Below are 25094 nucleotides of genomic sequence, written 5' to 3' on the forward strand. Positions count from 1 at the left end.
CTAATTATCAGTAACCGTTTTGTGCTTTAATGTTTATTTAATGGTCAGAAAGGCTTCCAGGTGGCAGAGGTAAGCATTAGTAGGGCAAGTCTCCCAGCTGTGCAATGGGAGTTAACCCTCTTTCATAGAACTTTAATTTATTTTAGCATTTGATGTTACATCAGGGTCAGGATCTGACAGACTTCCATGCTGGCATCTTGATTTTAAAACCAGTGCGTCATTACACAGGGATCTGTGAAGGAGCATGATTCATTAACTGCCGGTAATTCTAAATTTCCAGCAAAGAGCTTAGGCAAGGCTTTGCAGTGCAGGCTTCTAAATAATAATTTCTTCCTGTTAAATTTTTTGAACGAAGAGATTAAACAAAATTATTACTACATTTCCTTCTAATTATTTGTCTGATTTCTCTTGGCATTACAGTGGCTAATATGCCAGTCTGTCAAGATGAACTTACTCATACACTCATTTATGCAATTTTGCATCCATCTATCTATGTATCTATCTATGTATCTGTCTATCCGTATACATCTATTTTTCATTAGACTTACTCTGTGTAACAGAGACTCTGAAGGATACAGAAGAAATATTAAGATGATTTTCTGTCTTTAGGAGCTCTTGATATATTTGGCCAAATAAATATGCCACCAAATGTTAAATTAAAAGAACAATGTATGCTGATTTTCTTTTCTTTGATCGTTTTCTGGTTGTTGATTTTCTTCCTAATTTTTGATGAGGCTCCTGTGTGGAAGGGTTTTCCACATATTGAAACTTATGTTGCAACATGAATATATGATCCCTGGTGGTGCTCTTAACCAAAATGTTATGGAAGTACTTAACGATCATTGACTGGGCCAGTGATGCAGTTCTGTTTTACTCCATCTGTCATTGTGGCCGGATTGGAACAGGCATCACCTGATCTGAAGTGAAGAGGCAAATTTGCTTCGTGCTTTGGGTATCCAAATTTCCTCATGCTGTGGAATGCTCCTGTGAAACTGAGGAAACCATTTATGAATCTTGATGTGCTTCTGTCTTTCTATGTCTCTTGAATATGAAAAGAAGCAAATAGGTCAGGCTGCTACAGGAAGTTGTGGTTTGAAGTTGCCTTGTGATTTTAGGTGTGGTCCACTGGTAATGATGTTTAGGAACCTGCACAGGAAATTAGAGGCCAAATTCTCCTTGACAATACAGAGCAAAGGGAGGCCTTGCTTATTTACTCTGTCACTGAGCTTTTTGAGAAAGATGGCTATCATACATCTTTACAGCCGAAGTTTAAAACTGGGCTTTCGATATATGTCTTTGGAGGTCTTAAAATGCATCTCAGGACACAAAAATAAAACAGTTCTATTCTAAAGAATAGGACTGTGTTGTTCAGGAGATGTCATCAAAGAATCTTTCAGCAGAAGTTCCCTTTTCTTTTTCTTTTTTACTGAGGATTTCTATTTGAAACCTCGCAAGTTCAATTTATAACCAGATTGCCATTTACATGCCTACTGTTGCCCAGCCTGAGAACCTTGAATTGGTATCTGGCTGTGTTTCCCTGCTTCCCCATCAGTGTCTGCTGTGTACTCTCTGAGATGGAGGTGCTAGTAAAGTGCAGAAGAGTCAACAATGTTGAGTTTTTGTTCAGTGGTTAACCCTAATTCTGGGTGTACTCAGATTACACTTCGCAGGGAGACCTGATTTGGCTTTGTTGTTAGATAACCCAGAGACCAATGGGCTTGCAAATTTAGAGCATAAATTTTGCAGAAGCCGTCCATCAAACTTTGTGTTCACCTCTCCCATCTCTCAAATATGACCCTATTAATGTCATCTTAGATGTCACAAATCTTCCCAGAAATTATAATACAGCAGTTCTGCCCCTTAACCTCGTGTGATACCTTTTTACCATGCTGATTGGAGTAGTGAGTTGTACAAGGCTTTTCCATGTGTCCTGGTTTGTGTAGGTCTGTAGATACTTGAAGAACAGTCACTTCAACGCTGGCCGCTAAGCCTTGGTTCTTAATGGAATACATGGATTGCTTATCAGGAGTAAGTTCTAAATTAATAATAGCATTCTGAGTATTCGAAGAATTTCTGTTTAAATTTTTACCATGCCCATTTAGAGTTGGAGAAACTAAAGAAGAATGATGATTATAAAGGAAAATTGAAGATGAGAAGTGTAACAAAATTATAGTGTTTGGGTTTGCTCTTCTTTTACTAATTCTGATTCATTACCAGAAATATAATTTTTATTTCTGCAATATGTTGCCTTAATATTCCTTACCAGTTAATGCCATGGAGACTCACCTGACACCTTCATGGCCCCTGCTGGTGTCTGCTTTTCTGTTTGTAAGTTCATACTCGGTTGTTGGATGGTAGTGGCTGTCACGCTAGAGTTAGCTACACATCCCATTTATTCATGAAGAAAAGGTGATTGCCAAATTAATATAGAAAATTGTGTTGACAACCTTATAACAGGAGAGAACTAAACAATTGATAAGACCCTCTGTATTTTAAAGTTTAAATTTGTTGTATTTGTTTAATTACAAAAAGAGACCCTGTTTTTTATAGAAACTTGGAAACTCAGAGAAGTGTAAAGAAGAAAACTAAAATCACCTTTAATCCTCTTATACGGAGATCACACTATTTTGATTTATTTCTTATAGTCTTCTAATGTATGTGTGTGCAATGATTTACAAATACATAGGCTAATTTAAACACCTACTTTAAAAATTAAATTAACATCACAATATATAGTTTTTTATCCTCCATTTTAAAACCTAATAATAAACTAGCATTAATGTATATTATGAAAGTTTTTACTTTTTTATTTTAAAAACAATCAATGTGATAAATGTGTTTATACATAAATCTTCGTGGGATAGGTAATTTCAACAGTTTTAAGGCTTTTGATACAAATTGCCAAAATGCTTCCTCAAAGTCTGAACCAATTTTTATTATTAATTTATATTAATTCTTATTTTACTTAAACTACACTCAAATTTACTTTTTTTTTTTTTTGCGGTACGCGGGCCTCTCACTGTTGTGGCCTCTCCCGTTGCGGAGCACAGGCTCCGGACGCGCAGGCTCAGCGGCCATGGCTCACGGGCCCAGCCGCTCCGCGGCATGTGGGATCTTCCCGGACCGGGGCACGAACCCATGTGCCCTGCATCGGCAGGCAGACTCTCAACCACTGTGCCGCCAGGGAAGCCCTCAAATTTACTTTATAGAAGTGAACAAAATATTTTCCTTTTCAACAGGAGAAATATTATTTTGTCATTATTTTTTATTTGTTAATGAGGATAAACATTTTTATGAGAATGCTTTTTTAAATTTTAGAAATAAATTTTATTAGATTAAAAGGCCGAACTATTAGTAAGTTTGTCTAAATGTAAAAAGAAAGTTTAATTATGTAATATCTTAGTGACCTCTGTAAAACTTCATATTTTGAGGGAAGTTTTGCCTATGTGAGAAGGGGAGAAAGGATTTATTTGGGTATTAAGCAAAGTTGAGTGATTTGGCAGCCACAGTCGTACAAAATTTCAAAAATTTCTCATTGAATTTGAACATCTAGCTAGCTGATACATGAAATTTAGATTATAATATTGATACATTCTGTTTTTAAGAATGGGGGAAATCAGTGTCTTATTAAAGATTTAAAAACTATTATTTTCAATGTAGAAATTGTGAAAACACTTAAATTTGTTATCATTTAAGCTAAAATTAACTATTTTGCTTTTAAAAAACTCATTTGTGGAATATGAAAAAAGTAAAGTTTGTATAGCAATCCCAAGTAATGTTGACACTAATACCTAATATTTGCATTATCTCTTTGCCTTTTTCTGTTCAGGACATCCAGGCAGAAATTGATGCCCACAGTGACATATTTAAAAGCCTTGATGGAAACAGGCAGAAGATGGTAAAAGCTTTGGGAAATTCTGAAGAGGCTACTATGCTTCAGCATCGACTGGATGATATGAACCAAAGATGGAACGACTTAAAAGCAAAATCTGCCAGTATCAGGTCAGCGTTGTCAGTATCAAAATAAAAATAATGGGGGAGGAGGATTTTCATGATTTTTGTATATCAGGAAGAGAACAGGAAGCCTTACCAGCATGCCACTTCTTCAGAAATAGGTTAAGATTTAAATGCAAAGATAATTTTTTTTTAAGTTACAGTTTTAGCTCCATTTATGTCCAGTGCCCTCTGTCAACTGTTCCTGACTAGTCACAAATTTGCATATCATATTTTAAACCTAATAATACTAGTGATTTTACCAATACCTGCTAGTTGTTGAGTGTTTACCTTAACCAAGTATTGTGTTAGGATCTTTACAAACATTTCTTTATTTAGTATTCAAAACATCCTAGTGAGGTGAATAGTAAAATCCTTTCTTACATGAGGTGACAGAGGCTTAATGAATATAAAGAACTTGACAAGATATTGAGCTAACAAGTGCCACACGAGGATTTGTATCTAGATCTTTCTGACTCTTGGCAATGAACGTGTTTTGCTTCGTCAAGCAATTTGTATGTCCAATTTGAAGATGTGCTTTTAGAAATTAGATATCACTTATGGACACTAAAATGGATAACTGATGATTCATGTCTCCATTTGGAGAAGGTAAAAAGTAAATAAGGATGAATTTGAGGACCAGAATTTGACTAAGAAAGGACATTGAAAAAAGACCTACTGTGACAGCTATTAATATTATTACTTGGAGTTAAGAACATTTTAGAATTATGTTTACTAGATGGTGGATAATATGTAATGGATATGAGTTTAGTGGAAACTGACTAAGAACATGAATGTTGGTAGAAAGACTTGGATCTTGCACCTAGGTCAGTTTCTTAAATCTTAAAGTTCAGAAACGGTATGATGTATTGAAAAATGTACAGTCTTAAACCACATGGTCTTGAATTTGACTTGAATTTGACTTGGGCAAGTCACTTAGTCTCTCTGAGCCTTGGTTTTCTCATTTACAAAATCAAAATATAAATATTTAACCCACATGATTGCTGTGAAGATTGAATGGGGTAATCTGATAGTTCCTTAGTCTATGTAATTTCTGTCTAATGTAGCATCTAGTTTATTTTTTCTTACATAAAGGGGTTCAGTGGATCTGCTTCAACTGGTTTCTGCATTTTATAGACTACTTCATGGAGAGCAGAAATCTTTTGCGGATTATTTACTGTGAATGAATTTTTAAAAAAATTTTCCTTCTGAAGAGAAATCCTGAAAGGCTTTTATTCTTCTGGGGCTCATAAAGGGATATTTGCACTTCTTTTTACACTTAAAGAAGGGGGTAATGTAGCATGACTATGGAAACCTCTGTAAAGATCCTGTTGGACATTATCAACCAACTACTCTTTTTTAGTTAGAGAGGAAAATTAGGGAGTATTGTATAGTGAGAGAATATACTTGTGATTGCTTAAAATTGAATTTTCAACTGGCCAGACCCCATTGGGTTTCACCTTTCTGTTCCCCATAAATATAAATAAATAAAAAGATTTAAAGTGTTAACATAGTAGAAAACATTCACTGAGGTTCTAACAAACCCAACTAGTGTAACAAGCTAAAAGCCACAGGCCTGGCCCTGGTGAAGACTGTGTACATGGTGCTGGAATTTTGAGAGTTTGGAGGATGAGTTCTTCAGGAAGGAGAATTTAATGAAGACAGAAAAAATCTTTGACCTTTCCTGGCCTTTATCGCCTAAGCCTGTCAAGTCACATTTTTTTTTTTCTAACCTGGAAAGAAAGAACTCATAAGCTATAGTTGGAATAATATCTAATAAATAATGTTATTTTTAGAAGATGGGGGAATAAGCTTTTGCCAATGGGCTTCTGGATCAAGACAAATCATACGTTCCAGTAAAATGTGTTAGTAATGTGATAATAAATTAAAATAATTTTTAGTCTCATTACTCATTTCTAGAGATTCAAGCATTTAATAAGAACTTACTTCTAGGTTTAAGGCATTGTGAATCATAAATAAGATATGGCCCCTACCCCTAGGGGGTTCACAGTTCTCTTCAGGCTAAGATGGGTCCAAAGGAGGAAGTGGTAACTTTCACTTCAGATGATCATCAAAGGCTTCATGAAAGAGATGATAACTAAGCTGAGCCTTGAAAGGTGTATAGTTTTCCCCAGATGGACTGGATGAGGATTGGAGAAAGATATCTAAGCAGGAGGCCAGAAATAACACTGTGTTTTCATGGAGCAGTTAAGAAGTTCAGTCTGACTGAGAATAGAATTTGCTGGTGATGTAGAGGGGAAAGACGGTGACTAGAGAAAAAGGTGAGGAGGGAGGTAAGACACAAATCATGGAACACCTGTGTGTACCATGCTCCATTCCACCGGTAATGGAATTTGAAAATTTTTAGGTGGCATGATTAGACTTAAGCTTTGGAAATATCCCTCCCACACAATTATGGAGAGTGCATTATTAGATGAGAAAAGTTCTAAAGACAAGGAGAGCTGTGAAGAGACCCTTTCAGAGAAATACCCAAGAGTGGAATTGCTGGATCGTATGATAGTTCTATTTTTAATTTTTTGAAGTACCGTTAAACTGTTTTCCATAGTCGCTGCACCATTTTACATTCCCACCAACAGTGCACAAGGGTTCCCTTTTCTCCATGTCCTCACCAACACTTGTTATTTCTTGTCTTTTTGACCATAGCTATTCTGAAAGTTGTGAGGTGATATCTCATTGTGGATTTGATTTGCATTTTCCTGATGATTTTCCTCTATGTTGAGCATATTTTCATGTGTCTGTTGGACATCTGTATGTCTTCTTTCGAAAAATGCCTATCAGGTTCTCTGCCCATTTTTAAGTCAGATTGTTTGTTTTTGTATTGAGTTGTGTGAGTTCTTTATATATTTGGGGTATTAACCCCTTATGGGACATATCATAGGCAAATATCTTTTCCCATTCGGTAGATTACCTTTCCATTTTGTTGATGGTTTCCTTCTCTGTGCAAAAATTTTTTAGTTTGATTAGATCCCATTCCTTTATTTTTGCTTTTGTTGCCTTTGCCTAAGGAGACAAATGCAAAAAATATATATATATATATATTGCTAAGACCAACAAAGAGTGTACTGCATAGATGTTTTCTTCTAGGAGTTTTATGTTTTCAGGTCTTACATTTAAGTCTTTAATCCATTTTGAGTTTATTTTTGTATACGGTGTGAGAAAATGGTCTAGTTTCATTTTTTCACTTGTAGCTGTCCAGTTTTCCCAACATTACTTATTGAAGAGACTGTCTTTTCCCCATTGTGTAGTCTTCCCTCTTTTGTTGTAGATTTAATTGACCATATGTGCATGGGCTTATTTCTGGGCTGTCTATTCTGTTCCATTGATCTATGCTTCTGTTTCTGTGCCAGTACCATACTATTTTGATTACAGTCGCTTTGGGTATTGAGACAAAGAAAATGAAAATACTGCTTTGAAAAGATATATGCACCCCAGTGTTCATAGCACCGTTATTTACAGTAGCCATGACATGGAAACAGTCTGCAACTGTTCATCAACAGTTGAATGCATAAAGAAGATTTTATATGTATATGTGTATATATATATATATATATGTATATACACATACAATGGAATATTTATATATATGCGTATATATGTATATATATGTGTTTGTATATATATGTGTGTGTATATATACATATATATATATATATATATATGTATATAATATAATGGAATATTAGCCATAAAAAAAAGAATGACATTTTACCATTTGTGACAGCATGGATGGACCTGGAGGGTATTATACTTACTGAAATAAGTAAGACAAAGACAAATACTGTACGTTTTCACTTACATGTGGAATCTAGAAAATTAAACAATTGAACAAATATAACAAAACAGAAACAGACTCACAGATACAGAGAACAAACTAGCGGTTACCAGAGGGGAGTGGGGGAGGGGCAACATAGGTGAAGGGAATTAAGGTATAAAACAAATAAGTTTCAAGGATGCAATGTACAAAACAGGGAATATAGTCAATATTTTATAATAACTGTATGGAGTGTAATCAATAAAAATATTGAATCACTATGTTGTACACCTGACACTAATGTTATATGTCAATTATATCGCAATTAAAAAAATGATAAAATGGTTTATTATTCTTAGTAATGGGCCCTCATATAGTAAGCACACCTCAGAGAGAAGTGGTACAGGATGCATTTACTACTCTGGAGCTAGACTGCCTAGTAAGTTTAAACACTAGTTTTGTTCCTTGGCAGCTGTGACACTGTGGGGAGGTTACTTGGCCAATATGTATTTCCTCCTGTGCAAAATAGGGATAATAGGAGTAACTTCCTCATAGAGTCATCATGAATAGTTGATTTAATTAGCCTTTATAAAGTACCTAAAACAGTGGCACATGGTAAGCACTAAATAATTGTTAACTATTATTATTACTCTCATTGATTACCATTATGTTTGGAACTAATTAGTCCAGAAGACATAGAAATTCTCCCTACCCCGTCTTGTTTCTTAGTCACTAATATTGGGAATTTCTGAGAAGGTCCCCAACAAGTAGCATCCCTCTTTCTTGGCTGGATTCAGAAGAAATAGGAAACAAAAGTAAGGACAAGTGAGAACAACAGTGTCATGTTAATTACTGACAGAGGCTAGGCTGAAGGAGGTGCTTAGAGTAAGAGCTAAATGGGGCTGTTAACCGGACTCCAGAAGTAGGCAGAATTCCCAGCAGTCACTGGAGAATGTGGCCTCCCATGTGGGAAACCCTGCATGGAAGAGTAGAAAAGAACTCAGTCTCTGCAGACTTGTTCTCAAAAGGCAAGAGTGAGCTGAGCTAAGTAGATCAAGTTATTCCCCAAATCTACAAATCAGATTCCTCACTCTACCTCTTCAGGGACAGAGAGAGTGAAAGGGTGGAGAAGAGGCCAGGAATGTACCTAGTGAGAAAACCCCTTCCCAAGGAGCTGAGGTGTGGAGGTGTTCTCATTAACAAAAACGTGAAGTAACTTCCCACACAGCCAGCTGCCTCCTTCAGTCCTTACTGAAAATGTTGCTTGCTGAGTGCACTATGAATTCCTGTTCCTCTGTTCTTTCCTCTCATTCCTTTAAAGTATAGTCTACACTTGCACTGGCTTCTATTGTGAACAAATTCTCCTATGTCTTTAATATTTGTTTAAACTCTCCCATCACTCTTCTCTATAATTGAAAGTTGACTGTCCCCTTAATTGCCTGCTTTACTTGAAACACTCTTTAATAGAGTTCAGTTTTCCCATTTTCCTCACCTGGCAGTCAACAGGAACATTCTGAATATTTAACAGCTACTATGGACACCAAGTAGAATGCTAGCCATAAACTCCCAGTATGGCGCCAGCAGACACTGGCTGAACAGCAGCCTGCGCACAGGGATAAGAAGGAAAGTTGGCAGCCTCACTGCTATTTCTTAAGCATTGCTTCTCCATCTCTCAACAGCTTGTCGTTAGAAGTGGATACATCTATTATTTTACCCTCTCATCATCTTATTCCTGCTTCCTCCTGATGTATAGGACACTCTTCTACTTTACTCATTGATTTGAGCTTCTGACTTCCTTTTTATTCTGCATCTTTTCCTCACTTATCATCCTTGGTGTCGACATCTCTACTGATAACTGTATATTTTGACTTCTCAGTTTCTTCTTACTTTATCTTTAAATGCTTTTATCCCTATTTTGTTTCTAAGCCCGATAGATCTGCCCAGGCCTAGGACTTAGTTGACATCCCATGTTATCTTGGCATCCCTGGGATGAGCAATCTCAGGAGACCAGGGGCAAATTGTTTTCAGAGCACACATTTTATTTTTTTACATCCCACCTGGCCATGCACATCTGAGTGCCACTGATTTTGCTACGTTAGTTGGAGAAGAGCCCTCTGTTTTAGCAAATCAGGATTGTTTAGAACATCATCTGTAAAACAACTCTCCTTCACATTAAAGTTATGGATTTTATGAAGAGGACCTTCTTTCATTAGCTTCATATGTACCAGGACCACCTATATACTATCCCCTAATTTTGCAGTTTTATTCTGTATATATAATTTGTCTACAATATTCTAACTAGATTGTTTTAAAATGCACATCCTCTGATATTTTCAGCTGAGGAATTCCTAGCTTTCTTTTTATTTTTCCTTCATCTTCCCAAACCTACACACCTTTCTCCTTATCTTTAGTTGCTTAAACCCTTCCACTTTTCAGATTTCATCAACCCCATCTACCCAGCTTGGATTTCATTATAAACCATTTCAGTAATGTCAGGACCTTGAAATTCCTCTCCCCCTTGAAATTCCTGTCTGCTTTTCCAATCGCTGATGCTCTGATAATCATACCCTCCCTATCCCCTGATCTAAATTCTGGGCTTCCTAGTGTTGCACTGGAAAGTGAAAAATGATAACATTTCTTCAACTGAGACTTGATAGTTTCTACTTAGAATTGCTATTGCAATTCTGAATGATTTTCTATTATAATCACCACTATCCCTAACTTTTAAAGATTTCGATTCCTCATTGGCTCCCAAAACCTCTCGAAATCTCCCTCTCTGCATGCAGCCTTGCTTCATTCTTTTCTGAGAATAAGGCCATCAGATAGATGTCCCTTCTGTGCATTCTGTATTTCAAATTGTGCTTTCATTGTGCTAAAATCAGTATTGTCATGGCCGGGAATATTTGCTGCACTTTATCATCATTTTTAGAAAAGAGACTATCTGTCAAAGATCATAATAACAGCTAATATTTATTGAACATTCACTGTGTCTACATGAAATGCTTGACGTTACCTCCATTGACCACAGCGTGATCATTGGAACTACGGAATTACATGTGACTCAAAGCCTTGGGTTAATATCTTAAGTACTATTTTCCAGTCTTTTCGGTTAACTTTTTTATTTTTTATTTATCTATATTTTTGGGTGCGTTGGGTCTTAGTTGCAGCACGCAGGATTTTCGTTGAGGCTTGTGGGATCTTTCGCTGTGGCACGTGGGCTTCTCTCTAGTTGTGGCGTGCAGGCTCTGTAGTTGTGGCGCAAGGGTTCCAGAGCACACAGGCTCTCTCATTAAGGTGCGTGAGCTCAGTAGCTGTGGCGCACGGGCTTAGTTGCCCCGCGGCATGTGGGATCCCAGTTCCCTGACCAGGGATCGAACCTGTGTCCCCTGCATTGGAAGGCCGATTCTTTACTGCTGGACCACCAGGGAAGTCCCTTTTTGGATAACTTTGATCACACTTTTAAAATACGGAAATCTAATTTACCAACTATTCTTTTGCAATCAAAAAACAATACATACAAGTCTGTATTCCACTTAGATCGATATAAGCAAAGATAGTGATTTGAAACCTGAGCTAGAAGATAGGCTCTTAGGAACTTTTAACAATGTTTTTTGCTCCCTGGAAAAATGTGAATTGGAAATTACTAATAAATTCAGTAATGTGAAGGCCATGGCTGAAACTTATATGTTAAATTTGTATAATTTAGGATTATGTTAATTAAATATCCACTTATCACCTTAATGTTTAATATGTTAATGTTTAATATGGATCCTTATTAACTTACGGTTTCAAAGGCCAGTGAAATTCTCAAATCTAATGAAAACAGGGTTCAAAGATAAAATTCTATCTTCCCTTTCTTTTATGAGCCTCTTAAAGATTCAGAGCACCTTTTTAGAGGCCCTTAGAGGAGATTAACCTTTAACATCATCATTACATCTAACGTTATCACATTTTACAATGTCATTGACACCACTTTTAACTTTAGGTAGTTGATTTTGCTAACCATATTGTAAAACTTCTAAAAATTTTTTTCTCAGATCTCATAGAGGAAAATTCTGCAGGTTTCCTTCTTGTTTTCCTCTGGCTCAGTGCTTTTCGGTAGAACTTTCTACAATGATGGAAATGTTCTGTATCTGCGCTGTTTGGTACAGTAACCACTAGCCATATGTGGCATGTTGAGCAGTTGAAATGTGGCTAGTGCAACTGGTGAACTGAATTCCCTATTTTACTTATTTTAGTTAACTGAAGCTTTAAATTGAAATAGGCACATATTGCTGGTGGCTACAATATTGGAAGCACAGCTTTGGTGTTCTTTTCAGAACAAACTGAATTCTGAGGACTCTACTTTTTTCCCCTAGTCAGTCTTAATTCCTTTTCTGGGAGCAGAAATAATCCCCTTTTAATGTTACTGGTTATTCTTGCACTAATGAAGGTATTTTCTTTCACTGTAACTCAATTTGTAATCTATGGGTTTTACCATAAAATAAAAGTTTCTTTGTAGTAAGAATGCCAACGTGGGTATTTAATTCTGTGCATTTCTTCCTTACACAATAGGGGATAGTATATCTTTACTCCTCTTAATTTGAGTCATCAAATTCTTTGGCAGACCTACCACTTTTCAAATGTATCTTCACTTGTCTACAAATATACCTTGGCAGTTTCTATCTGCCCTCTTAAGTGCTGTCCATGATGAGAGCAACATAGTGGAAAGAGATTAGAATTTAGTGGGGATTCCAGATTCGAACCATGGCTTCCTGAGCAACTTCTTCCTTCTCTGAGCTGTAGTTGGCTCAGAGAGTTATTGTGAGGTTTCCTATCTCAGAGTATATTTGGTTTACTTGTCTTCCTCCTCACTTGACCCTAGAACCTTCTATTTCTGAACCAGTGTAGTGCCTGATATCAGAGTGGGCGCTCCATAGATGTTTCACTTTATTGAAAAAATGAAAAACTGTATTTTATTTTAATAAATGCTCCTCTTACTCATTCACACTGTTTGCTCTCTTTTTTGTTTTTTTTTGTTTGCTTGTTAGTTTGTTTTTTCATTTTAACATCTTTTTGGAGTATAATTGCTTTACAATGGTATGCTAGCTTCAGCTTCACAACAAAATGAATCAGTTATATATATACATATGTTCCCATATCTCTTCCCGCTTGCGTCTCCCTCCCTCCCACCCTCCCTATCCCACCCCTCCAGGCGGTCACAAAGCACCGAGCTGATCTCCCTGTGCTATGCGGCTGCTTCCCACTAGCTATCTACCTTACGTTTGGTAGTGTATATATGTCCATGCCTCTCTCTCGCTTTGTCACAGTTTACCCTTCCCCCTCCCCATAGCCTCAAGTCCATTCTCTAGTAAGTCTGTGTCTTTATTCCTGTTTCACCCCTAGGTTTTTCATGACATTTTTTTTTCTTAAATTCCATATATATGTGTTAGCATACGGTATTTATCTCTCTCTTTCTGACTTACTTCACTCTGTATGACAGACTCTAGGTCTATCCACCTCATTACAAATACCTCAATTTCGTTTCTTTTTATGGCTGAGTAATATTCCATTGTATATATGTGCCACATCTTCTTTATCCATTCATCCGATGATGGACACTTAGGTTGTTTCCATCTCTGGGCTATTGTAAATAGAGCTGCAATGAACATTTTGGTACATGACTCTTTTTGAATTATGGTTTTCTCAGGGTATATGCCCAGTAGTGGGATTGCTGGGTCATGTGGTAGTTCTATTTGTAGTTTTTTAAGGAACCTCCATACTGTTCTCCACAGTGGCTGTATCAATTTACATTCCCACCAACAGTGTAAGAAGATTCCCTTTTCTCCACACCCTCTCCAGCATTTATTGTTTCTAGATTTTTTCATGATGGCCATTCTGACTGGTGTGAGATGATATCTCATTGTATTTTTGATTTGCATTTCTCTAATGATTAGTGATGTTGAGCATTCTTTCATGTGTTTGTTGGCAGTCTGTATATCTCTTTGGAGAAATGTCTATTTAGGTCTTCTGCCCATTTTTGCATTGTTTGTTTTTTTGTTATTAAGCTGCATGAGCTGCTTATAAATTTTGGAGATTAATCCTTTGTCAGTTGCTTCATTTGCAAATATTTTCTCCCATTCTGAGGGTTGTCTTTTGGTCTTGTTTATGGTTTCCTTTGCTGCGCAAAAGCTTTTAAGTTTCATTAGGTCCCATTTGTTTATTTTTGTTTTTATTTCCATTTCTCTAGGAGATGGGTCAAAAAGGACCTTGCTGTGATTTATGTCATAGAGTGTCCTGCCTATGTTTTCCTCTAAGAGTTTGATAGTTTCTGGCCTTGCATTTAGGTCTTTAATCCATTTTGAGCTTATGTTTGTGTGTGGTGCTAGGGAGTGATCAATCTCATACTTTTACATGTAGCTGTCCAGTTTTCCCAGCACCACTTATTGAAGAGGCTGTCCTTTCTCCATTGTACATTCCTGCCTCCTTTATCAAAGATAAGGTGACCATATGTGCGTGGGTTTATCTCTGGGCTTTCTATCCTGTTCCATTGATCTATATTTCTGTTTTTGTGCCAGTACCATACTGTCTTGATTACTGTAGCTTTGTAGTATAATCTGAAGTCAGGAAGCCTGATTCCTCCAGCTCCGTTTTTTGTTCTCAAGATTGCTTTGGCTATTCAGGGTCTTTTGTGTTTCCATACAAATTGTGAAATTTTTTGTTCTAGTTCTGTGAAAAATGCCAGTGGTAGTTTGATAGGGATTGCATTGAACCTGTAGATTGCTTTGGGTAGTAGAGTCATTTTCACAATGTTGATTCTTCCAATCCAAGAACATGGTATATCTCTCCATCTATTTGTATCATCTTTAATTTCTTTCATCAGTGTCTTATAATTTTCTGCATACAGGTCTTTTGTCTCCTTAGGTAGGTTTATTCCTAGATATTTTATTCTTTTTGTTGCAGTGGTAAATGGGAGTGTTTTCTTGATTTCACTTTCAGATTTTTCATCCTTAGTGTATAGGAATGCCAGAGATTTCTGTGCATTAATTTTGTATCCTGCTACTTTACCAAATTCACTGATTAGCTCTGGTAGTTTTCTGGTAGCATCTTTAGGATTCTCTATGTATAGTATCATGTCATCTGCAAAGAGTGACAGCTTTACTTCTTCTTTTCCGATTTGGATTCCTTTTATTTCCTTTTCTTCTCTGATTGCTGTGGCTAAAACTTCCAAAACTATGTTGAATGAGAGTGGTGAGAGTGGGCAACCTTGTCTTGTTCCTGATCTTAGTGGAAATGCTTTCAGTTTTTCACCATTGAGGACGATGTTGACTGTGGGTTTGTCATATATGGCCTTTATTATGTTGAGGAAAGTTCCCTCTATGCCTACTTTCTGCAGGGTTTTTATCATAAATGGGTGTTGAATTTTGTCAAAAGCTTTCTCTGCATCTATTGAGATGATCATATGGTTTTTCTCCTTCAATCTGTTAATATGGTGTATCACGTTGATTGATTTGCATATATTGAAGAATCCTTGCATTCCTGGAATAAACCCCACTTGATCATGGTGTATGATCCATTTAATGTGCTGTTGGATTCTGTTTGCTAGTATTTTGTTCAGGATTTTTGCATCTATGTTCATCAGTGATATTGGCCTGTAGTTTTCTTTCTTTGTGACATCCTTGTCTGGTTTTGGTATCAGGGTGATGGTGGCCTCGTAGAGTGAGTTGGGGAGTGTTCCTCCCTCTGCTATATTTTGGAAGAGTTTGAGAAGGATAGGTGATAGCTCTTCTCCAAATGTTTGATAGAATTCGCCTGTGAAGCCATCTGGTCCTGGGCTTTTGCTTGTTGGAAGATTTTTAATCACAGTTTCACTTTCAGTGCTTGTGATTGGTCTGTTTATATTTTCTATTTCTTCCTGATTCAGTCTTGGCAGGTTGTGCCTTTCTAAGAATTTGTCCATTTCTTCCAGGTTGTCCATTTTATTGGCATAGAGTTGCTAGTAGTAATCTCTCATGATCTTTTGTATTTCTGCAGTGTCAGTTGTTACTTCTCCTTTTTCATTTCTAATTCTGTTGATTTCAGTCTTCTCCCTTTTTTTCTTGATGAGTCTGGCTAGTGGTTTATCTATTTTGTTTATCCTTTCAAAGAACCAGCTTTTAGTTTTATTGATCTTTGCTATCGTTTCCTTCATTTCCTTTTCATTTATTTCTGATCTGATTTTTATGATTTCTTTCCTTCTGCTAACTTTGGGGTTTTTTTGTTCTTCTTTCTCTAATTGCTTGAGGTGCAAGGTTAGGTTGTTTATTCAAGATGTTTCCTGTTTCTTAAGGTAGGATTATATTGCTATAAACTTCCCTCTTAGAACTGCCTTTGCTGCATCCCATAGATTTTGAGTCATCGTGTCTCCATTGTCATTTGTTTCTAGGTATTTTTTGATTTCCCCTTTGATTTCTTCAGTGATCACTTCGTTATTAAGTAGTGTATTGTTTAGCCTCCATGTGTTTGTATTTTTTACAGATCTTTTCCTGTAATTGATATCAAGTCTCATAGCGTTGTGGTCGGAAAAGATACTTGATACAATTTCAGTTTTCTTAAATTTACCAAGGCTTGATTTGTGACCCAAGATATGATCTATCCTGGAGAATGTTCCATGAGCACTTGAGAAAAATGTGTATTCTGTTGTTTTTGGATGGAATGTCCTATAAATATCAATTAAGTCCATCTTGTTTAATGTATCATTTAAAGCTTGTGTTTCCTTATTTTCATTTTGGATGATCTGTGCATTGGTGAAAGTGGGGTGTTAAAGTCCCCTACTATGAATGTGTTACTGTCAATTTCCCCTTTTATGGCTGTTAGTATTTGCCCTATGTATTGAGGTGCTCCTATGTTGGGTGCATAAACATTTACAATTGTTATATCTTCTTCTTGGATCGATCCCTTGATCATTATGTAGTGTCCTTCTTTGTCTCTTCTAATAGTCTTTATTTTAAAGTCTATTTTGTCTGATATGAGAATTGCTACTCCAGCTTTCTTTTGGTTTCCATTTGCATGGAATATCTTTTTCCATCCCTTTATTTTCAGTCTGTATGTGTCTCTAGGTCTGAAGTGGGTCTCTTGTAGACAGTAAATATATGCGTCTTGTTTTTGTATCCATTCAGCCAATCTGTGTCCTTTGGTGGGAGCATTTAGTCCATTTACGTTTAAGGTAATTATCGATATGTATGTTCCCATTCCCATTTTCTTAATTGTTTTGGGTTCGTTATTGTAGGTCTTTTCCTTCGTGTTTCTTGCCTAGAGAAGTTCCTTTAGCAGTTGTTGTAGAGCTGGTTTGGTGGTGCTGAACTCTCTCAGCTTTTGCTTGTCTGTAAAGGTTTTAATTTCTCCATCAAATCTGAATGAGATCCTTGCTGGGTAGAGTAATCTTGGTTGCCGGTTTTTCTCCTTCAACACTTTCAATATGTCCTGCCACTCCCTTCTGGCTTGCAGAGTTTCTGCTGAAAGATCAGCTGTTAACCTTATTGGGATTCCCTTGTGTGTTATTTGTTGTTTTTCCCTTGCTGCTTTTAATATGCTTTCTTTGTATTTAATTTTTGACAGTTTGATTAATATGTGTCTTGGCGTATTTCTCCTTGGATTTATCCTGTATGGGACTCTCTGTGCTTCCTGGACTTGATTAACTATTTCCTTTCCCATATTAGGGAAGTTTTCAACTATAATCTCTTCAAATATTTTCTCGGTCCCTTTCTTTTTCTCTTCTTCTTCTGGAACCCCTATAATTCGAATGTTGGTGCGTTTAATGTTGTCCCAGAGGTCTCTGAGACTGTCCTCAGTTCTTTTCATTCTTTTTTCTTTATTCTGCTCTGCATTAGTTATTTCCACTATTTTATCTTCCAGGTCACTTATCCGTTCTTCTGCCTCAGTTATTCTGCTATTGATCCCATCTAGAGTATTTTTCATTTCATTTATTGTGTTGTTCATCATTGTTTGTTTCATCTTTAGTTCTTCTAGGTCCTTGTTAACTGTTTCTTGCATTTTGTCTATTCTATTTCCAAGATTTTGGATCATCTTTACTATCATTATTCTGAATTCTTTTTCAGGTAGACTGCCTATTTCCTCTTCATTCATTAGGTCTGGTGGGTTTTTATCTTGCTCCTTCATCTGCTGTGTGTTTTTCTGTCTTTTCGTTTTGCTTATCTTACTGTGTTTGGGGTCCCCTTTTTGCAGGCTAAAGCTTCGTAGTTCCTGTTGTTTTTAGTATCTGTCCCCAGTGGCTAAGGTTGGTTCAGTGGGTTGTGTAGGCTTCCTGGTGGAGGGTACTAGTGCCTGTGTTCTAGTGGATGAGGCTGGATCTTGTCTTTCTGGTGGGCAGGTCCACGTCTGGTGGTGTGTTTTGGGGTGTCTGTAGACTTATTATGATTTTGGGCAGCCTCTCTGCTAATGGGTGGGGTTGTGTTCCTGTCTTGCTAGTTGTTTGGCATAGGGTGTCCAGCACTGTAGCTTGCTGGTCGTTGAGTGAAGCTGGGTGCTGGCGTTGAGATGGAGATCTCTGGGAGATTTTCGCCGTTTGATATTATATGCAGCTGGGAGGCCTCTTGTGGACCAGTGTCCTGAAGTTGGCTCTCCCACCTCAGAGGCACAGCACTAACTCCTGGCTGCAGCACCAAGAGCCTTTCATCCACACGGCTCCTTAATTTGGGATGATTCATTGTCTATTCATGTGTTCCACAGATGCAGAGTACATCAAGTTGATTGTGGAGCTTTAATCCGCTGCTTCTGAGGCTGCTGGGAGAGATTTCCCTTTCTCTTCTTTGTTCTCACAGCTCCCAGGGGCTCAGCTTTGGATTTGGCCCCGCCTGTGCGTGTAGGTCGCCAGAGGGCGTCTGTTCTTTGCTCAGACAGGACGGGGTTAAAGGAGCCGCTGATTCGGAGGCTCTGGCTCACTCAGGCCTGGGGGTAGGGAGGGTCACGGAGTGCGGGGCGGGCCTGCGGCGGCACAGGCCGGCGTGACGTTGCCAGCCTGAGGCGCGCCGTGCGTTCTCCCGGGGGAGTTGTCCCTGGATCCCGGGACCCCGGCAGTGGCGGGCTGCACAGGCTCCCCGGAAGGGGGGTGTGGATAGTGACCTGTGTTAGCACACAGGCTTCCCGGTGGCGGCAGCAGCGGCCCTAGCGTCCCATGTCCGTCTCTGGGGTGCGCACTTTTAGCAGCGGCTCGCGCCCGTCTCTGGAACTCCCCCAAGCAGCGTTCTCAATCCCGTCTCCTCGCGCACCAGGAAATAAAGAGGGAAGAAAAAGTCTCTTGCCTCTTTGGCAGGTCCAGACTTTTCCCCGGCCTCCCTCCCGGCTATCCGCGGCGCACTAACGCCCTGCAGGCTGTGTTCACGCCGCCAACCCCAGTCCTCTTCCGGCGCTCCGACTGAAGCCGGAGCCTCAGCTCCCAGCCCCCGCCCGCCCCGGCGGGTGAGCAAACAAGCCTCTCGGCTGGTGAGTGCCGGTCGGCCCTAATCCTCTGCGCTGGAATCTCTCCGCTTTGCCCTCCACACCCCTGTTTCTGTGCTCTTCTCCGCGGCTCCGAAGCTCCCCCACTCCGCCACCCGCAGTCTCCGCCTGCGAAGGGGCTTCCTAGTGTGTGGACACTTTTCCTCCTTCACAGCTCCCTCCCGCTGGTGCAGGACCCGTCCCTATCCTTTTGTCTCTGTTTATTTTTTTCTTTTGCCCTACCCAGGTACGTGGGGGGTTTCTTGCCTTTTGGGAGGTCTGAGGTCTTCTGCCAGCGTTCAGTAGGTGCTCTGTAGGAGTTGTTCCACGTGTAAATGTATTTCTGGTGTATTCTTGGGGAGGAAGGTGATCTCCGCGTCTTACTCTTCCGCCATCTTCCCGGAAGTCAGGCTAGATTGATCTGCTCTCTTTTTTTGTATCTGTACTTTGGGAGAAGGGATAAAAGCTTCTTTGAAGAAACATGAAAGGTAGAGGCTTTTGGTGATTTAAAATAGATATTAATACATAGTTTTCTCTATCGTTCCTTTTCTACAATATTTAAATGATGAGGTGCCATTTTTATGGATGTTTATGTTCAAAAAGTTTTCATATTATAGTTTTAAAAATAACTGGTCATTTAAAAATGTTTAGAGAGTTGTAAAATAGATGACTCAATCTAAAAAGAATTAACTTGTGTGAAGCATTTTCTGAAGTAGACATCACCCTGAGTTGCTAATACATGCAATGAAAGTATCTATTGCTTTGCACATGTCAGGTACCCAAAGAATGAACTGAAGCAGATGAGAGGATAATAAAGTCTCTTATCCAAAATGTGAGTGCCCACAGATATGTGTTAGATAAAGCAACGTTTTAAGTGAAGATTCTGAAAGCATGATTGATGACTGCTTAACTGTAATCTTGGGGAAATATAAGCCTCAGAATGTTTCAAGTAAAACTGAAAAAGTACAACTATACCAAACACAAATGTAAGGTTTCTTTTTGCAAAGCATTCAACCCAGTGCCCAAGAAAAGGCTTTCATCTTGAAAGATGAAAGAATTAAATTGAAACTAGGACACTGAAGGCTACTACAGAAGCATGCTTTTATTTGGGCATATGGTAGTAATCCACCAAACACATATATATAATCTGTCGGAGAATAACCAGAACAGATTTTCCCGGCAGAGATTCTGTCACATCAGTTTGCTTTTTACTATGGAAAAAGAAAGATATAGAGAAGCTCATAGACCAATGTTATCTTTTTTATTTCGAAGTCCCTTTAGTATCTCGCTGAAAAGAGTATTGCCTTCATCTTTATAAATAGTTCTTCAATGCTGAATGCCATAGATTTCAATGATCAATTTCATTATTTCTGTGCAGTCAAAAAGTAAACTGCATTGGAAAAGACATTATCATGTTCTTCAATACAATGAGTGTGTAAATAGATGTCATAGGAATGTAATGTCTGGTTTGGTTATTGATTAAAGAGTTAAACTATAGACATTGAAGATACAGGATCAAATAATCTGAAATAAGAGGTCAGGGTGTGTGCATAAGTGTTTTGCACACAAAGACACTCAAGCACTTCTTGATTGACTAAAGACTTCTGATTTCTAGCTGTTATTTATTTATCAATATTCATTATTTTTAAATATTTTATTTATTTATTTATTTATTGACTGCGTTGGGTCTTTGTTGCTGCGCGTGTACTTTTCTCTAGTTGCGGCGAGTGGGGTCTACTCTTCATTGCGGTGTGCAGGCTTTACATTGTGGTGGCTTCTCTTGTTGCAGAGCACAGGTTCTAGGGGTGCAGGCTTCAGTAGTTGTGGCGCACGGGCTCAGTAGTTGTGCTCGCGGGCTCTAGACCGCAGGCTCAGTAGTTGTGGTGCACAGGCTTAGTTGCTGCACGGCATGCGGGATCTTCCCAGACCAGGGGTCGAACCCATGTCCCCTGCATTGGCAGGTGGATTCTTAACCACTGTGCCACCTGGGAAGTCCAGTATTTATTTTTTGGATTTAAAAATACTGGAAAGAAATTGCACCAACTCAGTTAAATATACTGAGGACAAAATGCTTTGTAACTGGAAGAGAGAATTTTCAGTTAATATACTTGAAATTATTTAGTTCTGTTCTTTGCCAAGTAAAAGTTTGTTTATCAGGGACATATTTGGCCTAAAATTAATCAGTATGAACACAGAAAAGCTGGCCCTCAAACAGAATCAGGATCTCATTAAAGCATTTGTAATGTGAGGTTAATCATAGCACCTGTAGAATGAACAGAAAAGACTGTAAGTACAAGAGAATAAAACAGAATTTCAAATTATAATTATGATACCTCAAACTTTTTTCTGTACTCCTTTTTTTTTTTCTTTTCTTTTCTTGTGGTACGCGGGCCTCTCACTGTTGCGGCTTCTCCCGTTGCGGAGCACAGGCTCCGGACGCGCAGGCTCAGCGGCCAAGGCTCACGGGCCCAGCCGCTCCGCGGCATGTGGGATCTTCCCGGACCGGGGCATGAGCCCGTGTCCCCTGCATCGGCAGGCGGACTCTCAACCACTGCTCCACCAGGAAAGCCCCTGTACTCCTAAATTTTTTAGTTGCGGTACGCGGGCCTCTCACTGTTGTGGCCTCTCCTGTTGCGGAGCACAGGCTCCGGACGCTCAGGCTCAGCGGCCATGGCTCACGGGTCCAGCCGCTCCGCGGCATGTGGGATCTTCCCGAACCAGGGCACGAACCTGTAACCCCTGCATCGGCAGGCGGACTCTCAACCACCGCGCCACCAGGTAAGCCCACATGGTATTTTAGAGATATGCAGAACTCCCATTTTTTTCTTTTAGCCAGGAATATTGGCTGATAGACTATGGTCATTGTTTTAGGAATTAGAGATGAACTAAAGATCAGAGATACATAGTTGTTCTTCTGGGAAACATTATGAACTTTTAAACAAGACTTATGATATTGTTGAATATCCACTGCTGGGAATACCACCTAATGTGATCAATGGGGAAATATTTGTTTGAATGAACTATAGCAGAGCTATTAGCTTTGAGACAAAGATTCAAGTAGGTTAGATGTCCAAAAAGGAAATTACTGATAGGTCTGAGGGGCAGTAGTTGCTGTGCTTGGTTGATTTGTTTCATATCACTCAGTAAAGGAGCAATTTTGTGGAAGTGGGGATCATAAGCCAATGTTAAGGTGAACGTTGTGGTATGAGAGGATGTGAAACATGGTCAACAGAGATTTCTTGTACCTGGGGTTGCCCCAAATGAGTCATCTTTTGCTATCATAAATCTTTAGTCTTTGGAAGCTGTTGTGTAACAAGGCTTATGTCTGTCTCCATCAGCCTTGCCCCTTTCATTCTGAAAGGTCAGGGACAGTCAAGACAATTCCATTTCATGCAGTTTAGCATGTAAGTCCACATTTATGGTCTGTCCACTGGGGTGATGCAAGATTGAGGAAACACTGATTCCTTGAGTCTCTCGAGTTGTTTTTGACTTACTTATCTTTTTAAATCCAACTCATGTGGTGTGGGCTTGAGGCAGGGCTTTCTCCAAGGCTTTGGGCTTTCTCCAAGGATCTAGCAGGAGCAACTAGCAAATTTGTCTCTTATTTACTTTTCTATTTTCAAAGGCTTTATTCTTATTGAAGCCTTCATCACATAAAAAATATTTTTCCTAAACATAGTTCCCTAATTATGAAGTTCATAATTTAAGAACCTGAAGATACTTTTCTGTGCTAAAAACAGAAATTATTATTGAAACAAAGACCTCATCTTTGAATCAGAGTATAAAGTACTGCAGTGATTTCTGCTCAGTTGTTTTCTATTCATAACATTTGTCACTGGACATCAGTCAGCCATAAGCCAAATAGTGTTCTGTCCAAGTAATCCTTTATTGTTTTTCAACTTTTTGAGATAAATGTTGGTGATGTTCTGCTTTCAGTAATTTATTTGAATACAAGAGAAATCAAGTCATTAGTAATTTTCCCCCCTCAAATTAGCTTTTTTGGAAAGAAAAATCATACGAGCCTGTTGCATATACTCAATTAGTACAAAAATATATAAAAATTTAGCGTTTATGGTGTTCTCAGTAGTAACTGTGTCTGGTATGTTATCTTTCTAAAAATTTTATATGCATATGATTTCTTCTCTCTATCCGTCTCTTTGTATATATAGATGAAATGAGAAAAAAGTTACATTTGAATGTGCATATATACTATACATAAGCTACTGAAACTTGCTTAAATAATTTTACATTATATCATGGACATTCTTCTCGAGAGCCTCATATTGATGCCTTTGTGGTGTGGAGGTGTATGTTTTAACTTTTGACAGATATTACCAACATATCCTTAATATTCTAGCTTATTCGAAATAGCTGTTTCTTACAGGAAGTATATATTCTTTTTACAAAGTTTCAGCCTCCTTCTTAGACGTGAGCGTTAGTTGGTTGTACATGATTATTAGGCTAAAGGAAGGTACATAATTTTTTGGATCCGTTTCAAATGTCTAAATGTGGTCAGCATTATCTTTTCACAGGGCTCATTTGGAGGCCAGTGCTGAGAAGTGGAACAGGTTGCTGACGTTTTTAGAAGAACTGATCAAATGGCTGAATATGAAAGATGAAGAGCTTAGAAAACAAATGCCTATTGGAGGGGATGTCCCAGCCTTACAACTCCAGTATGATCATTGTAAAGTAAGTTGATCACATACGGTGGGTTCCTTTTTTTCATTCATTTTGATTTTGGTGAAGTAAGTACTCAAAATAAAATAAATATGTGAGTGGAACCGATTATGACAGGTTTTTTTCCTCCTCTGTTCCTAATTATCAGTATTTAGGCATTTTATTCAAATTGCATGCATCGCTCCCTTTTTTTTCAAATTAAGTTTTCTCTTCATATTTAACTGAAGGTTTTTTCAAACTTTGCAGGTATCTAAAGCACTATATTGCTTTTAGCTGATCATGAAATTTATCTATTTCTAATAGATTTTGAAATAATATATTGGGGGAAATTTTACTGTAAGTTAATCTTAAATTCAGAAGTTATAGAGTCATAAAGAATTATATACTATCTTGTTTTATTAAATGAAAGTAGAAAAAATAAGGACTTGTAGTAGTAAGAAAATAGAATAGATATTAACCTGAAAGCAAATGAAGACCGTTGTATTTAAGATCATTCTATGGGTTTTGGGGGGTTTTTGTCTGAACTTAGACCCTTTTTTGTCACATTTTTATTCTGCTCAAATATCTATCTCTATGCAAATTTGTACTTTTACTCTGAAAAGCAGATATACTGAAGTTATCAACTGACATGTTAATTCTTATAACCTTGTATTATTTAAATTCTTTGCCTCATTAACTTTGCATTCATTTATATAATATATCTTCATACCCATTTTCTCATATATCACCTTATTTTGTTATATTTTTTCCTCTTCACATGCAACGCAAGTTCTTATTCTAAATCTGTACATTTTAATGTGTTGTTAGAACTCTGTTCTCATTTAAAAAATGACAAATGCTAACACATGCTTCTTCTAAAGAAGACACCCTCTATATTATAAGTTCCTTCAATACAGAATGATAAGACCTTGAAATTTATCTTATTTTTAAGGCTTGTGACCAGGTTATTCAAGTTACCATTTGGGTAAATTTTCTCTTTGTACTTGAAAAGAGAATATGATAGAGAAATAGCTCTAAGATTAAAATAAAAAAGGAAGACACTGTTGGTATGTAATATGCAAAAAATAATAATGATGATAGAAGATTTAAAATTACTGATTTAAGAAAATCAATTTCTCCTTACTTTTTTCAGTTTTCCCTTCTATTAATTATTATATACCCTTTTTGAGGATTCAGGTATTAGTGATGAAGTAGAATA

General features: G+C 37.9%; 1 protein-coding gene across 11 annotated transcripts in view; it reads left to right on the plus strand.

The window, feature by feature from the left end:
• UTRN (utrophin) overlaps positions 1-25094 on the plus strand; it is a 505655-nt gene that overhangs the window by 342774 nt on the left and 137787 nt on the right. For all 11 annotated transcript variants that reach the window (XM_029224149.1, XM_029224150.1, XM_029224155.1 and 8 more), the window contains 2 exons: positions 3830-4002; positions 23752-23908. In XM_029224149.1, the coding sequence (XP_029079982.1) occupies positions 3830-4002; positions 23752-23908 (330 nt within the window). The remainder of the gene's footprint in view (positions 1-3829; positions 4003-23751; positions 23909-25094) is intronic.

The sequence above is a fragment of the Monodon monoceros genome, unplaced genomic scaffold, assembly GCF_005190385.1.
Source record: "Monodon monoceros isolate NGI ecotype Baffin Bay Population unplaced genomic scaffold, NGI_Narwhal_1 Super_Scaffold_15, whole genome shotgun sequence".
Lineage (NCBI taxonomy): Eukaryota > Metazoa > Chordata > Mammalia > Artiodactyla > Monodontidae > Monodon > Monodon monoceros.